Source organism: Salvelinus sp. IW2-2015, linkage group LG10 (genome assembly GCF_002910315.2).
Source record: "Salvelinus sp. IW2-2015 linkage group LG10, ASM291031v2, whole genome shotgun sequence".
NCBI classification, from domain to species: Eukaryota; Metazoa; Chordata; class Actinopteri; order Salmoniformes; family Salmonidae; genus Salvelinus; species Salvelinus sp. IW2-2015.
Genome location: NC_036850.1, coordinates 20,711,533 through 20,729,203, shown reverse-complemented (window position 1 = coordinate 20,729,203; position 17,671 = coordinate 20,711,533). Strand labels below are relative to the sequence as shown.

Here is a 17,671-nt window from a genome sequence, read left to right as displayed (position 1 = left end):
AGAGATAGCGCGAGAGAGAGAGATAGCGAGAGAGATAGATAGCGAGAGAGATAGACTGATAGATAGAGAAGAGATAGACTGATAGAATAGAAAGAGAGATAGACTGATAGAATAGAGAGAGAGATGGAATAAAGAGAGAGAGATAGAGACCAGAGGAAGATAGAGAGATAGAAATAGAGAAATAGAGAGAGAGATAGATAGAGAGATAGCGAGAGAGAGATAGAGAGAGAGAGAGAGAGAAGATAGCATAAGAGAGAGAGATAGCGAGAGAGCGTAAGAGAGATAGCGAGAGTGATAGATAGAGAGATAATAATAGAGAGAGGTGGATAGAGAGATATAAATAGAGAGAGAGAGAGAGAGATAGCGAGAGATATGATAGCGAGAGAGATAGATAGCGAGAGAGAGATAGGCGAGAAGAGAGCAAGGAGATAGATAGATAGAGATAGTAGAGAAAGGAGAGGATGTAAAGAGCAGGACGAGAGATAGATAGATAGGCGAGATGAGAGAGATAGAGATAGGAGTAGCGAGAGTAGTAGAAGAGAGAGAGATGGATAGAGAGATAGATAGATATCGAGAGAGATAGATATCGGAGAAGAGATAGATAGCGAGAGAGATAGATAGAGAGGATAGATAGATAGACTGATAGATAGAGAGATGGATATAGATAGAGAGAGAGATCAGAGGAAGATAGAGAGATAGAAATAGAGAGAGATAGAGAGATATAATAGAGAGATAGCGAGAGAGAGAGAGATAGCGAGAGAGAGAGTGTAAGAGAGAGAGCGAGATAGATAGCGAGAGAGATAGATAGATAGACTGATAGATAGAGAGATGGATATAGATAGAGAGAGAGATAGAGACTCAGAGGAAGATAGAGAGATATAAATAGAGAGAGCAAGAGATAGCGAGAGAGAGAGAGCGAGAGAGATTGATAGCGAGAGAGATAGATAGAGAGAGTAGATAAGATAGACTGATAGATAGAGAGATGGATAATAGATAGAGAGAGAGATATAGAGACGCAGAGGGGAGAGGAAGATAGAGAGATAGAATAGAGAGAGATATAGATAGAGAGATAGCGAGAGAGAGGAGAGATAAGCGGAGAGAGAGCAGGTAGAGAAGAGAGCGAGGAGATAGGGGGAGAAGAGATAGAGAGAGACTGATAGATAGAGAGAGATGTATAGAGAGATAGATAGATAGACTGATAGATAGAGAGGATGGATATAGATAGGAGAGATGAGATGAGAGACTGAGAATAGAGTAGAATAGATAGAGATATAAATGAGAGAGGAGAGATCGAGAGAGAGGAGCGAGAGATAGCGTAAGAGAGATAGCGAGAGAGATAGATGGAGAGACATGAGAGAGCGCGGGATAGAGATAATAGCGAGAGAGAGATGAGATAGCGAGAAGAGAGATAGATAGCGAGAGAGTTGAGGAGATAGATAGCGAGAGAGATGATAGATAGACGAGAGAGAGATAGAGAGATAGAAATAGAGAGGAGATAGAGAGAGAGGAGAGAGATATAGATAGAGAGATAGCGAGGAGAGAGAGCGTAAGAGAGATAGCGAGAGAGCTAGAGAGATAGAGATATATAAATAGAGAAGAGATAGCTAGAGATAGCAAGAGATAGCGCGAGAGAAGCGAGAGAGCGAGAGAGCGGAGCGAGAGATAGCGAGAGAGAGATAGGCGAGAGAGAGAGAGAGAGATAGATAGCGAGAGAGATAGCGAGAGAGATAGATAGCGAGAGAGATAGATAGAGAGATAGAGAGATGGATATAGATGAGAGAGAGATAGAACCAGAGGAAGATAGAGAGATAGCGGAGAGAGAGATGCGAGAGAAGAGATAGATAGCGAGAGAGAGATAGATAGCGAGAAGAGAGGATAGATAGACGAGAGAGAGATAGATAGCGAGAGAGAGATAGATAGCGAGAGAGAGATAGAATAGCGAGAGAGATAGATAGCGAGAGAGAGAGATAGAAATAGAGCGAGATAGAGAGAGAGATAGAGAGATATAGATAGAGAAGATAGCGAGAGAGAGAGAGAGATAGCGAGAGAGAGCGTAAGAGAGATGCGAGAGAGATAGAGAGATAGATACCAGAGGAAGATAGAGAGATAGAGATATATAAATAAAGAGAGATAGATAGAGATAGCGAGAGATAGCGAGAGAGAGAGCGCGAGATACCGAGGCGAGAGATTACGAGAGATGAGAGAAGAGATACGAGAGAGAGAGATAACGAGAGAGAGATAGGATAGCGAGAGAGAGATAGATAGCGAGAGAGAGATAGATACGAGAGAAGAGATAGATAGCGAGAGAGATAGATAGCGAGAGAGATAGATAGCGAGAGAGATAGATAGCGAGAGAGATAATAGCGAAGAGATAGATAGCAGAGAGATAGAGAGATGGATAGAGATAGAGAGAGAGATAGAGACCAGAGGAAGATAGAGAGATAGAAATAGAGAGATAGAGAGAGATAGATAGAGAGAGAGATAGATAGCGAGAGAGATAGAGAGATGGATAGAGATAGAGAGAGAAGATAGAGACCAGAGGAAGATAGAGAGATAGAAATAGAGAGATAGAGAGAGATAGATAGAGAGATAGCGAGAAAGAGAGATAGCGAGAGAGAGGAGATAGGCGCAAGAGAGAGAGATAGCGAGAGAGCGTAAGAGAGATAGCGAGAGAGCGTAAGAGAGATAGCGAGAGAGATAGAGAGAGAGACTGATAGATAGAGAGATATAAATAGAGAGAGAGGTGGATAGAGAGATATAAATAGAGAGAGAGATAGAGAGATAGCGAGGAGATAGATAGCGAGATAGAGATAGCAGAGAGAGGAGATAGATAGATAGAGATAGAGAGAGATAGATAGCGAGAGAGATAGAAGAGCGAGAGAGATAGATAGCGAGAGAGATAGAGAAATGGGATATAGATAGAGAAGAGAGATAGAGACCGAGAGGAAGATGAGAGATAGAAAATAGAGAGAGATAGAGAGATAAGATAGAGAGAGAGATAGCGAGAGAGAGAGATAGACGAGAGAGAGAGAGTAACGAGAGAGATAAAAAGAGTTTGGTAAAGAGAGATAGCGAGAGAGAGATAGATAGCGAGAGAGAGATAGATAGCGAGAGGAAGAGATAGATAGCGAGAGAGAGATAGATAGCCGAGAGAGAGATAGATAGCGAGAGAGAGATAGATAGCGAGAGAGAGATAGATAGCGAGAGAGAATCGAGAAGATAGAAATAGAGCGAGATAGAGAGAGAGATAGAGAGATATGATAGAGAGATAGCGAGAGAGAGAGAGAGATAGATACCGAGGAAGATAGAGAGATAGAGATATATAAATAGAGAGAGATAGATGAAGATAGCGAGAGAGAGCGTAAGAGAGATAGCGAGAGAGATAGAGAGATAGATACCAGAGGAAGATAGAGAGATAGAGATATATAAATAGAGAGAGATAGATAGAGATAGCGAGAGATAGCGAGAGAGAGAAGCGCGAGATATAGCGAGCGAGAGATAGCGAGCGAGAGATATCGATAGATAGCGAGAGAGATAGATAGCGAGAGAGATAGATAGAGAGATAGATAGACTGATAGATGGATATAGATAGAGAGAGAGATAGAGACCAGAGGAAGATAGAGAGATAGAAATAGAGAGATAGAGAGATATAGATAGAGAGATAGCGAGAGAGAGAGCGTAAGAGAGATAGCCGAGAGAGATAGAGAGAGAGACTGATAGATAGAGAGAGAGATGGATAGAGAGATAGAGAGAGATAGAGACGCAGAGAAGATAGAGAGATATAAATAGAGAGAGATAGATAGAGATAGCGAGAGATAACGAGAGAGAGATAGCGAGAGCGATAGCGTAAGAGGATAGCGAAAGAGAGATAGCGAAAGAGAGAGAGAGATAGCCGAAAGAGAGATAGATAGGCGAGAGAGAGATAGAGCGAGAGAGAGATAGATAGCGAGAGAGAGATAGATAGCGAGAGAGAGATAGATAGCGAGAGAGAGATAGAGAAGCAGAAGAGAAGATAGATAGCGAGAGAGATAGCGAGAGATAGATCGAGATATAGTAGAGAGAGATAGAGATGGCGAGCGAGAGATAGCGAGAGAGAGAGAGATAGCGAGAGAGAAATAGCGAGAGATATCGAGAGAGAGAGATATAGATAGAGAGAGATAGAGGGAGATAGAGAGAGATAGAGAGAAGAGATAGCGAGATAGAGAGAGAATAGAGAGAGAGAAGATATAGATAGAGAGAGATATAGATAGAGAGAGATGAGCGAGAGGAGAGAATAGATAGAGAGAGATATAGATAGAGAGAGATAGCGAGAGAGAGAGAGATAGATATAMAGAGAGAGAGGTTTTCCTTGACTCAGGAAAGGGAGGCTGGGTAAGCGCTGACCTTTCATTCTGTCCATTATAATTGAATGCAGTAAAGAGTAGAGACAGAATTCCACCATATAATCAGCCAATTTTCTTTAACAGTCACACCTCCTTCACACAGCCACTGGACTTTTCCATCAAGTGCTTTCACCACAGACTTGAGAAACCGTGAAGCATTTTACAAATACTGTAACAGGCTCATTATAATATATTTTGTACATTCAGGAGTAGGCTACCTGTAAAATGACATCATGGATCATGTTAACTGAGGTCAGCCGACAACTGGTAGTATAATTCCCAAACTACTATAATAACCCTACAATGTAACTACTACAATCACCCCTGATGGGCCATGAACGTGTCCGATTTAGTCTGGGTTGTCTCAGCTGGGAAAGTGGAAGAATGTGTGACAGGTCTGTGTAAAATGCTTGGYAACAGGCCTGGATGAGGACAGAACCTGTAGCTTTAACCATAGTATACAATCAACATTCTTAGTGTTAATTCTTAAGGGGCTACAGCCCTAAGGCAGAACAGTTAACTGTCATTTACAGCAGACAAACAGAGGACAATAAAGTGTGATTAGTAACAGGGAGAGGTGTGAGGATTCCCTGAGAGGGCAGGTCAGTTTCTGTGGGGGTCATAGTTCTGAATGAAAGGGGGTTTGACACTGAATAACATTTTAATGACAAGTGGTGTGAAGCTACATAGTAATTATGTGAGAGAGCGAGCGAGAGAGAGACAGAGGGTCTGCTATATAAATGGATGGAAAGTGGTGTTTGGGGAAAAACACACATTGTAAAATCCATGCACACAAACAACAAGTGTGGGGTTAAAATTGGCAAAAAACGCACAGACTTCTTTCCACAGGGCCGTGGATTGAGACAGGGATGCAGCTTGATGCCCACATTCTTCAACATATACTGTATATCAACAAATTGTCGAGGGCACTAGAACATTCTGCAGCACCCGACCTCACCTACTAGAATTTGAGTCAAATGTCTACTGTTTGCTGATGTGGTTCTTCTGTCCCCAACCAAAGAGAGCCTACAGCAGCACATTGATCTTCTGCACAMATTCTGTCAGACCWGGGCCCTGWCAGTGAATCTCATTAAGACAAAAATAATGGTGTTCCAAAAATGGTCCAGTTGCGCAAATCACAAATCAAATTCCATTTAGACACCATTGCCCTAGAGCACAGAAAAAACTATACCTACCTCAGGCTAAACATCAGCACCACAGGTAACTTCCACAAAGCTGTGAACGATCTGAGAGCCAAGGCAAGAAGGGCCTTTACGCCATCAAAAGGAACATAAAATTAAATATCCCAATTAGGATCTGTCGAAAAATTATTGAATCAGTTATAGAACCCATTGTCCTTTATAGTTGTGAGGTCTTGGGTCCACTCACCAATCAATAATTCACAAAATGGCACAAACACCAAATGTACAAATTCAAACACTAAATAATGCATGCAGAGCAGAATTAGGACAATACCTGCAAATTATCAAGATCCAGAATAGAGTCGTTAAATTCTAGGACCACCTAAAAGGAAGCGATTCCAAAACCTTTCATAACAAAGCCATCATCTACAGAGAGATGAACCTAGAGAAGAGTCCCCTCTAGGGATTGGCATGAGAAATAAAGTACTTGAGTACTTGAACTGACATCAATAATTGATCTTTAACCAGAGATCACATTTTTTCTAATACAGTAAAACTATTTGATCAAAAAAGACAATGTTCATTTGTCTTGACTCCAGTGTTCCATTTGTACATGTGCATTTGCAGGACACAAAAAAACAAAAAGCAAACCAAGCATTGCACAGTTCTGCTCCTGAAATTCCCTTTGCCCTCCTTGTCCCACAAATTCTCAATGGACTGATTGACTCAAGTAGGACAACATGTGTTCCAACATTGAGCTGCAGTTTTGGAATAATTGCGTCATTTTCCATTTAGGGTTGTCACTCGTTACTATGCTATATCGTAAAAATTCATGAAACCCAATATTATCTTTTTGCTCTTCATCTTTACAATTTTACCACTTTTTCGTGATATCCAATTGGTAGTTAGTCTTGTCCCATCACTGCAACTCCTGTACGGACTCGGGAGAGGTAAAGGTCGAGAGCCATGCATCCTCCAAAACACAACCCACAACACTGCTTCTTAACACACTGCTCGCTTAACCCGGAAGCCAGCCTCACCAATGTGTCGGAGGAAACACGACAGGAGTCGCTAGAGCGCAATAGGACAAGGACATCCCGGCCGGCCAAACCCTCCCCTAACCCGGACGACGCTGGGCCAATTGTGCGCTGCCTGTGGTGGAAATTACAACATTATGATATTCACATTACTCCATATTAGAATGTATTCTTATATATTAGCACTTTCACACTCTGTCTATTGTTCTGAGAGGAGCCTCTGAAGCTTAATGCTGACAGTTGATTTACGATGCCTTGATGATAAAACCTAAAGACTGCAAGCCATAATTAGTGTCTGTGTGAAATGTTGGCCTGTATGCCAGGGACAGGCAAAACCTCCCTCCAGTTTATTTCTCCCACATCGCAGATGAACACTGGACTTCATAATTTTAGGGAAGGACCTATTGTCCTATGTTGCATTAGTATTTCTGTATAATATCAGGCATCAAGGTAAGACCCAGTACTAGAAACCCCTGCCCAGACCCTCAGGAGGCATCTCACCGTGTACGCCGGATGGCCATCGACGACACGGGGAGAAGGGGTGGGCCTGGAAATAGAAGACAAAGGGCTGTGAGACACGGGCTTAATTTTAGACACATGGAATGTGGGATGAATACGAAGGGTATGGGGCAATAGAAGGCGAACAGCAGAGGGGCTAATGATCTTGGAGATGGGGAAAGGGCCGATAAACCGGGGGGACAGTTTGCAAGACTCCACCCGGAGGGGCAGATCCCGGCTGGACAGCTATACCTACTGCCCGAGACGATACCGGGGAGCTGMGTTCCGATGGTGATCCGCTTGTTGTCGATACCTGGAGGTGGTCTTGAGGAGGCCCTACCGGGCTCTCCTCCAGGTACAACAACAGCGGCGGACAAACATCTGGGCAGAATGTATGCCGACCTCCTCTTCCTGCTCAGGGAAGAGTGGGGACTGATACCCCAGGGAACACTCAAAGGAAGATAGGCCTGTGGCAGAGCAGGGAAGGGTGTTGCGGGCGTATTCGACCCACACAAGCTGCTGGCTCCAGGTGGTGGGGTTGGCAGAGACCAGGCAGTGTAGGGTACCGGGTGGCAGGCAAGACTGGAGGTGTGCTCACTTCAGGACCACGGAGCGGACGGCGTCAGGAACAAACATCTGGGGTTCGGCTGGGAACGCTGCGCCTCATGGACCTGCTTCCCTATTCCGTAGCTGAGTACCGTTGCCAGGCAGGAAGTGGGAAGGATGGTCTCGGGTTTGAAGGGGTTTTAKACCAAGGTCTCATACCTTTTAAAGGGTTAATAAATTGTTTTATGATAAACTGTAAGGTCTCCTCTGTCTGTGTGTGTGTGTTAACACTTGTTTTGAGTGTTATGCCCTTCAGACAGTATCAGAAGGCGGAAACCGTCTACGCTTATACTCCTCCTGTTTGGGCCCCACCGTGGCTATCTGAGGTTCTGAGAACACAAGGCTGCCGCAGGCCTGATGAAAACAGTCACCTGTCAGAAAATGCTTAGACTTTTAATTGCTGACAAGATGGTTGCTGCTGTCAGGGGGAGGTTAGATTTATTAAAATGCTGTTGCCAGGGAAAGTCACGCAAGGAGGACTGGTGAGGCTATATGAGTTGCAGGATGTCTTAGACACTTTGCAGAACCTGGGGAGAGCTATCATATACTGTACTCTGTACCAACTTCTGCCTACAATTGTATTACTAAAGGATAATTTTAATCCTTAAACAAATAGTCTGTGTTTCCTTTCTACTACCAATATATACGTTTGATAATTATATAGACCTGATCATCTGTAGAAGAAATTGACCAACAGGTTCCGGGGCTATAGCGGCGAGACAGTGCATCTGGCTAGACATTCTTGGATCCCGGCCGGTATGAGAGGGAGAAGTTGAACCGTGTGAACAGCAGTGCCCATCTGGCTTGCCTGGAGTTGAGGCGATTGGCGGTGCGGAAATACTCCAGGTTCTTGTGGTCAGTCCACACGATGAACGGATGTTCCGCCCCCTCCAGCCAGTGCCTCCATTCCTCCAACGCCATCTTCCCCACGAGGTCAAGGGCAGAACGCTGGGACAGGACAGCCCCCACTCCGACATCCAAAGCATCGGCCTCCACCACAAACTGACGAGATGGGTCAGGCTGAACCAGGATGGAACCTGTGGTGAAGCGATGTTTGAGGTCCTGGAACGCCCGGTCAGCAGCTGGAGACCACGTAAATGGAGCCTTGGGTGAGGTTCGTGCTGACAGGGGGGAAGCCAGGGTGCTGTAACCCCGGATAAAGCGTKAATAGAAGTTGGCGAACCCCAGGAAACGTTGCAGCTGCACCCTGGACGTAGGCTGAGGCCAATCCATCACTGCTCTCGCCTTCCCGGGATCCATCTGGACACTCCCAGCAGAGATGATGTAACCCAGAAAGGGGATGATGGAGCGATGGAACTCGCACTTCTCTGCCTTCACAAACAGCTAATTCTCCAGAAGGCGTTGAAGGACCTGCTGGACATGGAGCACGTGTTCTTGAGGGGAGCGGGAGAAGACGAGGATGTCATCAATGTAGACGAAGACGAACCGGTTCATCATGTCGCGGAGGACATCATTCACCAGAGCCTGGAACACAGCAGGGGGCGTTGGCCAAAGGGCATGACCAGATACTCGTAGTGGCCACTGGTTGTGTTGATGGCGGTCTTCCAATCGTCCCCCTCTCGTATCCGCACCAGGTGATACGCTTTCCGTAAATCCAGCTTGGAAAACAGTGGCCCCCTGTAACGGCTCGAAGGCCGAGGAGATGAGTGGTAGCGGGTAACGGTTCTTAACTGTAATGTCATTCAGTCCACAGTAGTCAATGCACTGGCACAGGGTCTTGTCCTTTTTCTCCATGAAGAAGAATGGAAGAGCGGAAGTGACGTGGCCTGGGCCTTGCTGAACACCTCCCGGAGGTAATGGTACTCCGTGGGAATAGCGGAGAGATCCAGGGCACCTTCCGAGCCCCCAGAAAGACGTCACGGAGCAGGTTGTGCTGACTTCAGGCAATGGGCGTGGCAGAACGGGCTCGTTGGAGCCAGGAGAATCCCAATACCACGTGAATCAGAGGGGACTTGATGAGCAGGAACTGGATAGCCTCGCTGTGGTTCCCCAACATCCGTAGGTTGATAGGAGTGGTGTTGTGGGTGACTCGGCCTATAGAGCACCCGTCCAGTGCTCTAACATCCATGGGAATGGAGAGGGGCTGAGGGGGGATGTTCAGCTCGGACGCCAGGGTAGCGTCCAAAAAACTCTCGTCGGCCCCAGAGTCAATGAGAAACTGTGAGATTTGGACTGGTCTCCCCACAGCAGAATGACATGAAAAGGGGTGCGAGTAGGGGAAGCAGGAACATTTTCCATATGGCCCACCAGAGTACTTGTTCCTACCAGTGAGCTTGGTTTCTTTAACGGACAAGAGGACACAACATGACCAAGAGTCTAACAATACAGACAACTCTTCATGTCAATCCTGTATTGCCATTCCGCTGGCGATAGCCCAGCTCTGCCTAGTGGCATAGGCTCAAGAAGCGGTGACTCAGCTGTCTTCGGCAGCCCTATGGCCGGCTGTTGTTCCCACACAGCAGTAGCCAAGGTGAGAGCCCTCCCGGACATCAGCGTGATGAGGTAGGCTATCTTGGATCGATCCGAGGGGAAGGAGGAGGGCTGAAGCTCGAAGACGAGGGCACACTGAGCTAGGAACGCCCGACAGGTGCTCGGCTCTCCATTGAAGCGTTCCGGAGGAGATAAGCGGGGCTCCCGAGAAGGTGGAGTTACCGATGAGTCGCTGCGGAGCTGTGGGGTTACCACCGTGGTATGCGGCCTCCCAGACAACTCGAGGAATTCGTACTATCAGATATCAAGGTAAGACCCAGATGCAGACCGTGTCGAAGTAACAATATAGCAACAGGGGCAAAGGTACAGGACGGCAGGCAGGCTCAGGTCAGGCAGAGGTCGGTAATCCAGAGGTGGAGCAAAGGTACAGAATGGSAGGCAGGCTCAGGCAGAGTGGTCAGGTGGATGGGTACAGAGTCAGGACAGGCAAGGGTCAAAAACCAAGAGGACGAGAAAAGAGACTGAGGAAAAGCAGGAGCTGACACAAAAACGCTGGTTGGTTGACAAACAAGACGAACAGGCAACAGACAAACAGAGAACACAGGTATAAATACACAGGGGATATTGGGGAAGATGGGCGACACCTGGAGGGGGGTGGAGACAATCACAAAGACAGGTGAAACAAATCAGGGTGTGACATATAAACAAGTAGTAAATGACCTAGAGACAGAAACCTGGCGCAATGTACATTTTGCTGTCTGTTGCTTGATAGCACAATGTACCTTTGTATAATTCTACACATCTGTTGTTTGTCATGAACATTCAGAAGAATGTACTTTGCTATAAAGAGCTACAACCCAAATCTGTTTGTTGGGCTCTCAGCGATCACTTAACACCATGCCCAAACCAGACACGCTCGTGCGTCAGCCTGCGCCATCGTGCACAAATTGATTTTGTCCCCCCACACCAAACGCGATCACGACACGCAGGTTGAAATATCAAAACAAACTCTGAACCAATTATATTAATTTGGGGACAGGTCGAAAAGCATGAAACAATTATGGAAATTTAGCTAGCTAGCTTGCCGTTGCTAGCTAATTTGTCCTGGGATATAAACGTTGAGTTGTTATTTTACCTGAAATGCACAAGGTCCTCTACTCCGACAAATAATCCACACATAAAATGGACAACCGAATCGTTTCTAGTCATCTCTCCTCCTTCCAGGCTTTTTCTTCTTTGGACTTTATATGGTGATTGGCATCTAACTTTCATAATAAGGTGTATTACCACAACCGACCGACCGACCTCAGTTCATCTTTCAATCACCCACATGTGTATAACCAATGAGGAGATGGCACGTGGGTATATGCTTCTAAAAGCCAATGAGCAGGACTTGCATTGCGTTCGGCGTCACAAATAGAAGCAAATTCTATTTTAGCGCTTGGCAAAGCAGAGGCTCGTTGGCGCGCGCGAGCAGTGTGGGTGCAATGACTGAATAAAATGTATGTGTACATTTATTTTGCAACGCGGTTTGGGTAGCGTGTAACTTAAGGGTGGTCATTGACCAACTCCATTATTGAAATAATTAATAATCAAGTTTGTTTGTTTTTAAGAAATCTAAAAGTCTCTCTCCTTTGAATCAGAAACGACACGCCTCATGGGTCTCCCGGTCACGGCCGGCTGCGACACAGCCCGGGCTCGAACCCGGATCTGTAGTGACGCKTCTAGCACTGCGATGCAGTGCTTCAAACCGCTGCGCCACTCAGGAGGCCCATTTGGTCTTCATTAAAGGTTAGGCATTTCAAATGATCACTGTTCCAGACATGAGATGCGAATCACTTCGCAATATTCTGTTATATTTTATTCTGTTATATTACATCATGTTTTTTTACTATAAAATAGGTGTCGAGTGTAATAAGGGTTCAGGAAATAAGAGCATCTTAATTAACAAAACAAGGATATGCCATTGCACAGCCATACCTTTTTGAAGATTGTGTTCGACGATATAATATAACTAGTTGTTATTACAGTGTCAATAAATTAATCTTAAATGGCACTTGTTTTTTTATTGACTGAATATATATGAGGCAATTTAGCAATTAGGATTTGTTATCTGTAACATTCTGATAAATTAGGCATTGTTGCTCACTGTTGGTATATACTGTAGATAAATACGCACCTATTTTTTCCAGTGCCACCCTTGTTCTAAAAATAGCTTATTTTGTTTTGAGTACTCCCCCAAAAAATCATGAGAGTACTCGAACAGTCAAAGAAGGTCAAATTCCCATCCCTAGTCCCCTCAGCAAGCTGGTCCTGGGGTTCTGTTCACAAACACCAACAGACCCCACAGAACCCCAGGACAGAAACACAACCGGAGAAAAGAAAAATATAATTACTTGACACACTGAAAAGAACTAAACAAAAAAGAAAGCAAACTTGAATGCTATTTGGCCCTAAACAGACAGTACACAGTGGCAGAATATCTGACCACTGTGACTGAACCAAAATTAAGGAAAGCTTTGACTTCCGACTCAGTGAGCATAGCCTTGCTATTGAGAGGCCGCTGTAGGCAGACCTGGCTCTCGAGAGAAGACAGGCTATGTGCAGATTGCCCACAAAAATAGATGGAAAGTGAGCTGCATGTATGTATGACCATATTAGAGACACATATTTCCCTCAGATTACACAGACCAACAAAAAATTCAAAAACAAATGAAATTTGGATCAACTCCCATATATATTAGGTGAAATACCACRMTGTGCCATCACAGCAGCATTATTTGTGTCCTGTTGCCACAAGAAAATGACAACCAGTGAAGCACAAAAACCATTGTAAATACAACCCGTATTTATGTTTATTTACTTTCCCTTTTGTACTTCAACTATTTGCACATTGTTATAACACTGTACATAGCCAACATTTGAAATGTATCTATTATTTCACTGTTAATTTCTGATGTTTTATTTCACTTTTGTTTATTATCTATTTCACTTGCTTTGGCTTGGCAATGTAAACATATGTTTCCTATGCCAATAAATCCTTTTGAATTGAAAGAGAGGAGAGGAGAGAGAGAGGGACAGAGAAATAGACAGTACCTTCCTCATGGACTCCAGTTGTCTATGCTTGTTTTCATTGGCTATCTGCAGCAGCCTCATCCTCTCCTCCAGCTCCCCCTGCTCGGCCTGCTGTTTCTGCCTGACCTCCCTGCGCCGCAGCCTGGCCTCAAGGTGCGGAGAGGGCAGGCCCAACCTCAGCAGCTGGATGCATGTTTGGATGGCTGGGAGGGGAAGTGAGGAGAGGAGAGTCAGATAAAGAAAGGCTGGCTGCTTTATCTACTGCAGCGCCCCCACACCCTGATAAACACACAGCTGGGACAGAGCGATGTGAGAACAAGTCCCTCTGAGATTTAAAAATAAACCCTAATGTGGTGAGATAAAAGCTGTGCTGTTTACAGAATCTGTTAAGATGGTYGTGAGGGATTGGTCACTTTACCTTGAATCCATTCTTGTTTCCTCTTCTTATCCGATGCACTGATCTCAAAGCTTTTGTCACTGCACTTGACTATAAAGAGGCATTTCTTCCCCTCCTTGTCTGGCAGAGACTGCAGAGAGAACAAGACGTCACACACTCACTGCACACTTCCTTGTGTCGATCCCATTAACCCTCTAGAGTTTGATGAAACATTGAATTTGTGACTCATTTCAGGAAACTAGGCGTATGTTGCATGTCACTACTTCACAGGTGAGCCATTTGAACGAAAACTTTTTTTAAAAATCAAAATGCGTTTTTTGGCAGAAATGCCTTCTGGAACATGTGAACTTTCATGTGCCTTAATAACAAAGTTGTGGGCCTCCCGAGTGGCACAGTGGTCTAAGGCACTGCATCGCAGTGCTAGCTGTGCCACTAGAGATTCTGGGTTCGAATCTAGGCTCTGTCGCAGCCGGCTGCGACCGGGAGACCCGTGGGGCGGCACACAATTGGCCCAGCGTCGTACGGGTTCGGGGAGGGTTTGGCTGGCAGGGGTATCATTGTTCAATCGCGCACTAGCAACTCCTGTGGCGGGCTGGGCGCAGTGCACGCTGACACGGTCGCCAGGGGTACGGTGTTTCCTTCGAAACATTGGTGCGGCTAGCTTCCGGGTTAAGTGGGCATTGTGTCAAGAAGCAGTGAGGCTTGGTTGGGTTGTGTTTCGGAGGACGCACGGCTCTCTACCTTCGCCTCTCCCGAGTCCGTAAGAGAGTTGCAGCGTTGAGACAAGACTAACTACCAAATGGATACCACAATATTGGGGAGAAAAAGAGGTAAAAACTAAAATAATAACATTATTTTAAAAAATAACAAACTTGTATGCCATCTGTAAATACTAATAAAATTGTTAAATTACGAGCCTAGTTGGTTTAGCCACAGAAAAAGAGAGAAACGTTCCCGCTAGCCATGATTGGCTGAGATAATGGTTGGGCTGGACATGCTGAGAGATGAGTTCGGATTGGTCTGCCATGTAGCACGATTCTGTCTATAACATGAGCTGGTCAGTATGTGTAGGTAATCCTTTCTAGTCAAACTGCAAAGGTGTTGCTCTCCACTTTGTGGAGGACCGAGTTTTGAAATCAGTGGAATGCGGACGCTACAGACGTTTGTGAAAATAGTGTTTTTTCGGCATGTCTCATGGTCTGACAAACACCGCTCTAGCCCTGCCAACTTTCAACATAGAAGCGGAAGAGCGATATCGGTGGATGCGGTGGATTGAGACGTAGCCCATGCAAAAAAAACAGATATCTCTAACTTAAACAGATAGATTTTGATGAGGATTGTTTTATTATTTTAATTACATTTACATGGGGCCACGGAAATTGTAGGCTAGGGGTTAACAATGCCAAAGGAAGCTGGTTAACAAAGGTGGGCTAGCATGCATTCCAACGCTCCACACAATTTATTTAGTAGTTAAATGATAGCATAAAAGTGACCAATGGAATAATACATTGTTATTACCTCCACACAACAGTTGTGGTCCAGCAAAATTTCTCCCTTCTTGTCAGTGAGGTCCTCACTCACATAGTATGACATAGAGTTTGGTCCAAGCACAAACCAGCGCTCTGTCCAATTTTTCCTTTTGTGGCCTTTTTTCATCATGTAGCCCTTCAGGAAAAAATACATGAATCTGTCACACTCAAGATTGTAATATCTTATCTATATCTATGTTATTGTTACCACCAGCAGAGATCTGACAGAGGTCAGTGTAGAGTAGACAGTCACTGTGTCCTAAATGGCACCCTATTCCCTATTTAGTGCAGTACTTTTGAACAGAGCCCTATGAGTTCTGGTTAAAAGTATTGCACTACACAGGGAATATGGTCCCATTTGGGATGCATAAAGTGTAGTGAGAGAGGGTACCGCAGGCGAACCTGTCTGAGAACATCCAGTATGAGCTCCTGGAAGACCTCAGAGATGCCCATGGACAGGGTCTGGCGGTTCATGCCCTTACTGAAGTGGCCCATGCCAACCAGCTCTATCAGCTCCCAGGCACTCAGGCATTGCTGCTTCCTGTTCAACATGAGCTTGTAATCATCAAACATCTCCTGATTCCAAATGCCTCCCATGGCCTCCATCAGCTTCCGCAGGAAGTACTCAATCTGGAGGGGGGAGGAGAGGAGGAGAGGACACAGTGAGTCAGTCCTGTGGTATGAATGGGAATCATTTTAACTGAAAGAGCATAATTACAGCTAAACAAATAAGATATGTATGTGTATTAAAGGTGTTGTCTTGTCTCTCACTTCCTCTGTGATGATAACCAGTGGGTACCCGTCTTCAGACAGGAAGTTGAAGATGCACCAGACCTTGAAGGCATCATCGTTGGAGATGAGAAGATGGCTCATGTTGATGTTTTTCTTGAAACACAGTGTCCAGCACACATTGTTGAACTCCAGTATGTCAAAGTTATCCCTGACCTGTAATTAACATAAACAAAGCCAACATTTACACAAAACAGAACAACTTCCCTATTTTTCTTCAACATACTGTAAGTAAGGGCAATAAGATTAGAAAGGGTCAGTAGTAGCCTAATATTTCTCTGCCCTACGTTTTAGCCCACAGGATGTGAAGTACAAACAATGTTCTTCGTCTCTTCATTTTAATTCAAGTCAGATTCCGGAAGAGAAACGCAAGGAAATAGCCCCCAAGTACAAATAGCGCTAGGACTAAAGCAGTTTACTAATTGACATCAGTGTTGGTGTTATTGCTATGGAAACAGTTGGCAAGCCTTGCAAGTCTACAGATGTGGGCTATATCTGATGGTCTGCCAACTAGAGAACTGAGGACAAAAACTTTGAAGATCACTTCTTGCTTTATCACTGGTGTTTACAAAGTAAGTGCATTCATTACCAATGGCTGACTGCTTGAATATTAAGAAGGATATGAGTAATTATTATCTCTCCCCGATGCCAATAGATGGGCCTTTGAAATCTCCTTCCCATGCACTACAAAAGTCATAATAAAACTCCTTGTATGCAATTTGTTTTTATCTCACTCGAGTTGTGTTCTGATTATGAGTCGGTCTCTATAAATTTGCTATCACAAAAAGGGTCCCCGGCCACAAAAAAGTTTGAGAACCCACAACAAGGTGTTTACCAATCAGATTGTGAAGCTTTTCTAGAAAACAGACTCAGCAAAAACCAAAGACTCTGCATCATGCACTCATCATGTTGTGGAATCTATCTATAGTAGTGTGCGTGTTAACCCTTCACTTCTAAATGCAATGTATGACACAGGAGGAAATGTGAGTAGCTGATGTAAGCTTAATGGACGTTTGTTTTGAAACGAAGGCTATATTTTCTTGCACACATTGCAGTAATTTTCAGCACACATGGTTTTTTCTTTCGATAACTCACAATGGTGGGTCTCACACCTCCTTAATGGCTGTGAAACAGAAAGATTCTGCCACTCACACAGTAGACCTACCATAACAATGGCAGCCTTGTTCAAGGTCAAACAGATCCTGCTTGCTCCATTTATTTCTCAAAAACCAATACATTTTAATATGGGTGACATGCATAATATGGGTGACATGCATATCTTAGAGACTAAGATAAATACTGAAAATAGCAATAACACTCATCATATTATGAGCAAGGAAAGTTATATACAGAAAAGCATTGCCTTAAACAATGTTTCTAAAGGCACACATAAAACACTTCCCATTAAGTCTTATCATCCACTATGGGGATGCGGCACTCCAGAGTTACACCTCATGCTGAGGGATCTGTCAACCTAGGGGCTATGTACATTCTAGTGGTTCTATTTCTATGGACCCAACATCCCAGAGCCCTCCACTAACAGACCCACTGAGGTGAGGAGACAGGATGACGCAGGTGCTCAGAAGCCTGAGTGCAATGTCGGTTTGACATTTTACTGCATTGTTAGGAGCTCGTAACATTCACATTTCGCTGCACTCGCTACAACATCTTTTAAACTATGATAAGATCTAATCAACTTTTATTTAAAGTCTGCCAACTCCTTGTAAATGTATTTATTTTATTTCAGTCAGTTAAGAAGAAATTC

General features: G+C 44.6%; 1 protein-coding gene across 1 annotated transcript in view; it reads right to left on the bottom strand.

Annotated features, from left to right (window-relative positions):
* LOC111969506 (switch-associated protein 70) overlaps window positions 1-17,671 on the bottom strand; it is a 36,639-nt gene that overhangs the window by 16,564 nt on the left and 2,404 nt on the right. Inside the window, exons 3-7 of the mRNA XM_023995683.2 lie at window positions 15,889-16,062; window positions 15,520-15,747; window positions 15,107-15,253; window positions 13,610-13,718; window positions 13,213-13,394 (exon numbers count right to left, since the gene is read on the bottom strand). Coding sequence (XP_023851451.1) covers window positions 13,213-13,394; window positions 13,610-13,718; window positions 15,107-15,253; window positions 15,520-15,747; window positions 15,889-16,062 — 840 coding nt within the window. The remainder of the gene's footprint in view (window positions 1-13,212; window positions 13,395-13,609; window positions 13,719-15,106; window positions 15,254-15,519; window positions 15,748-15,888; window positions 16,063-17,671) is intronic.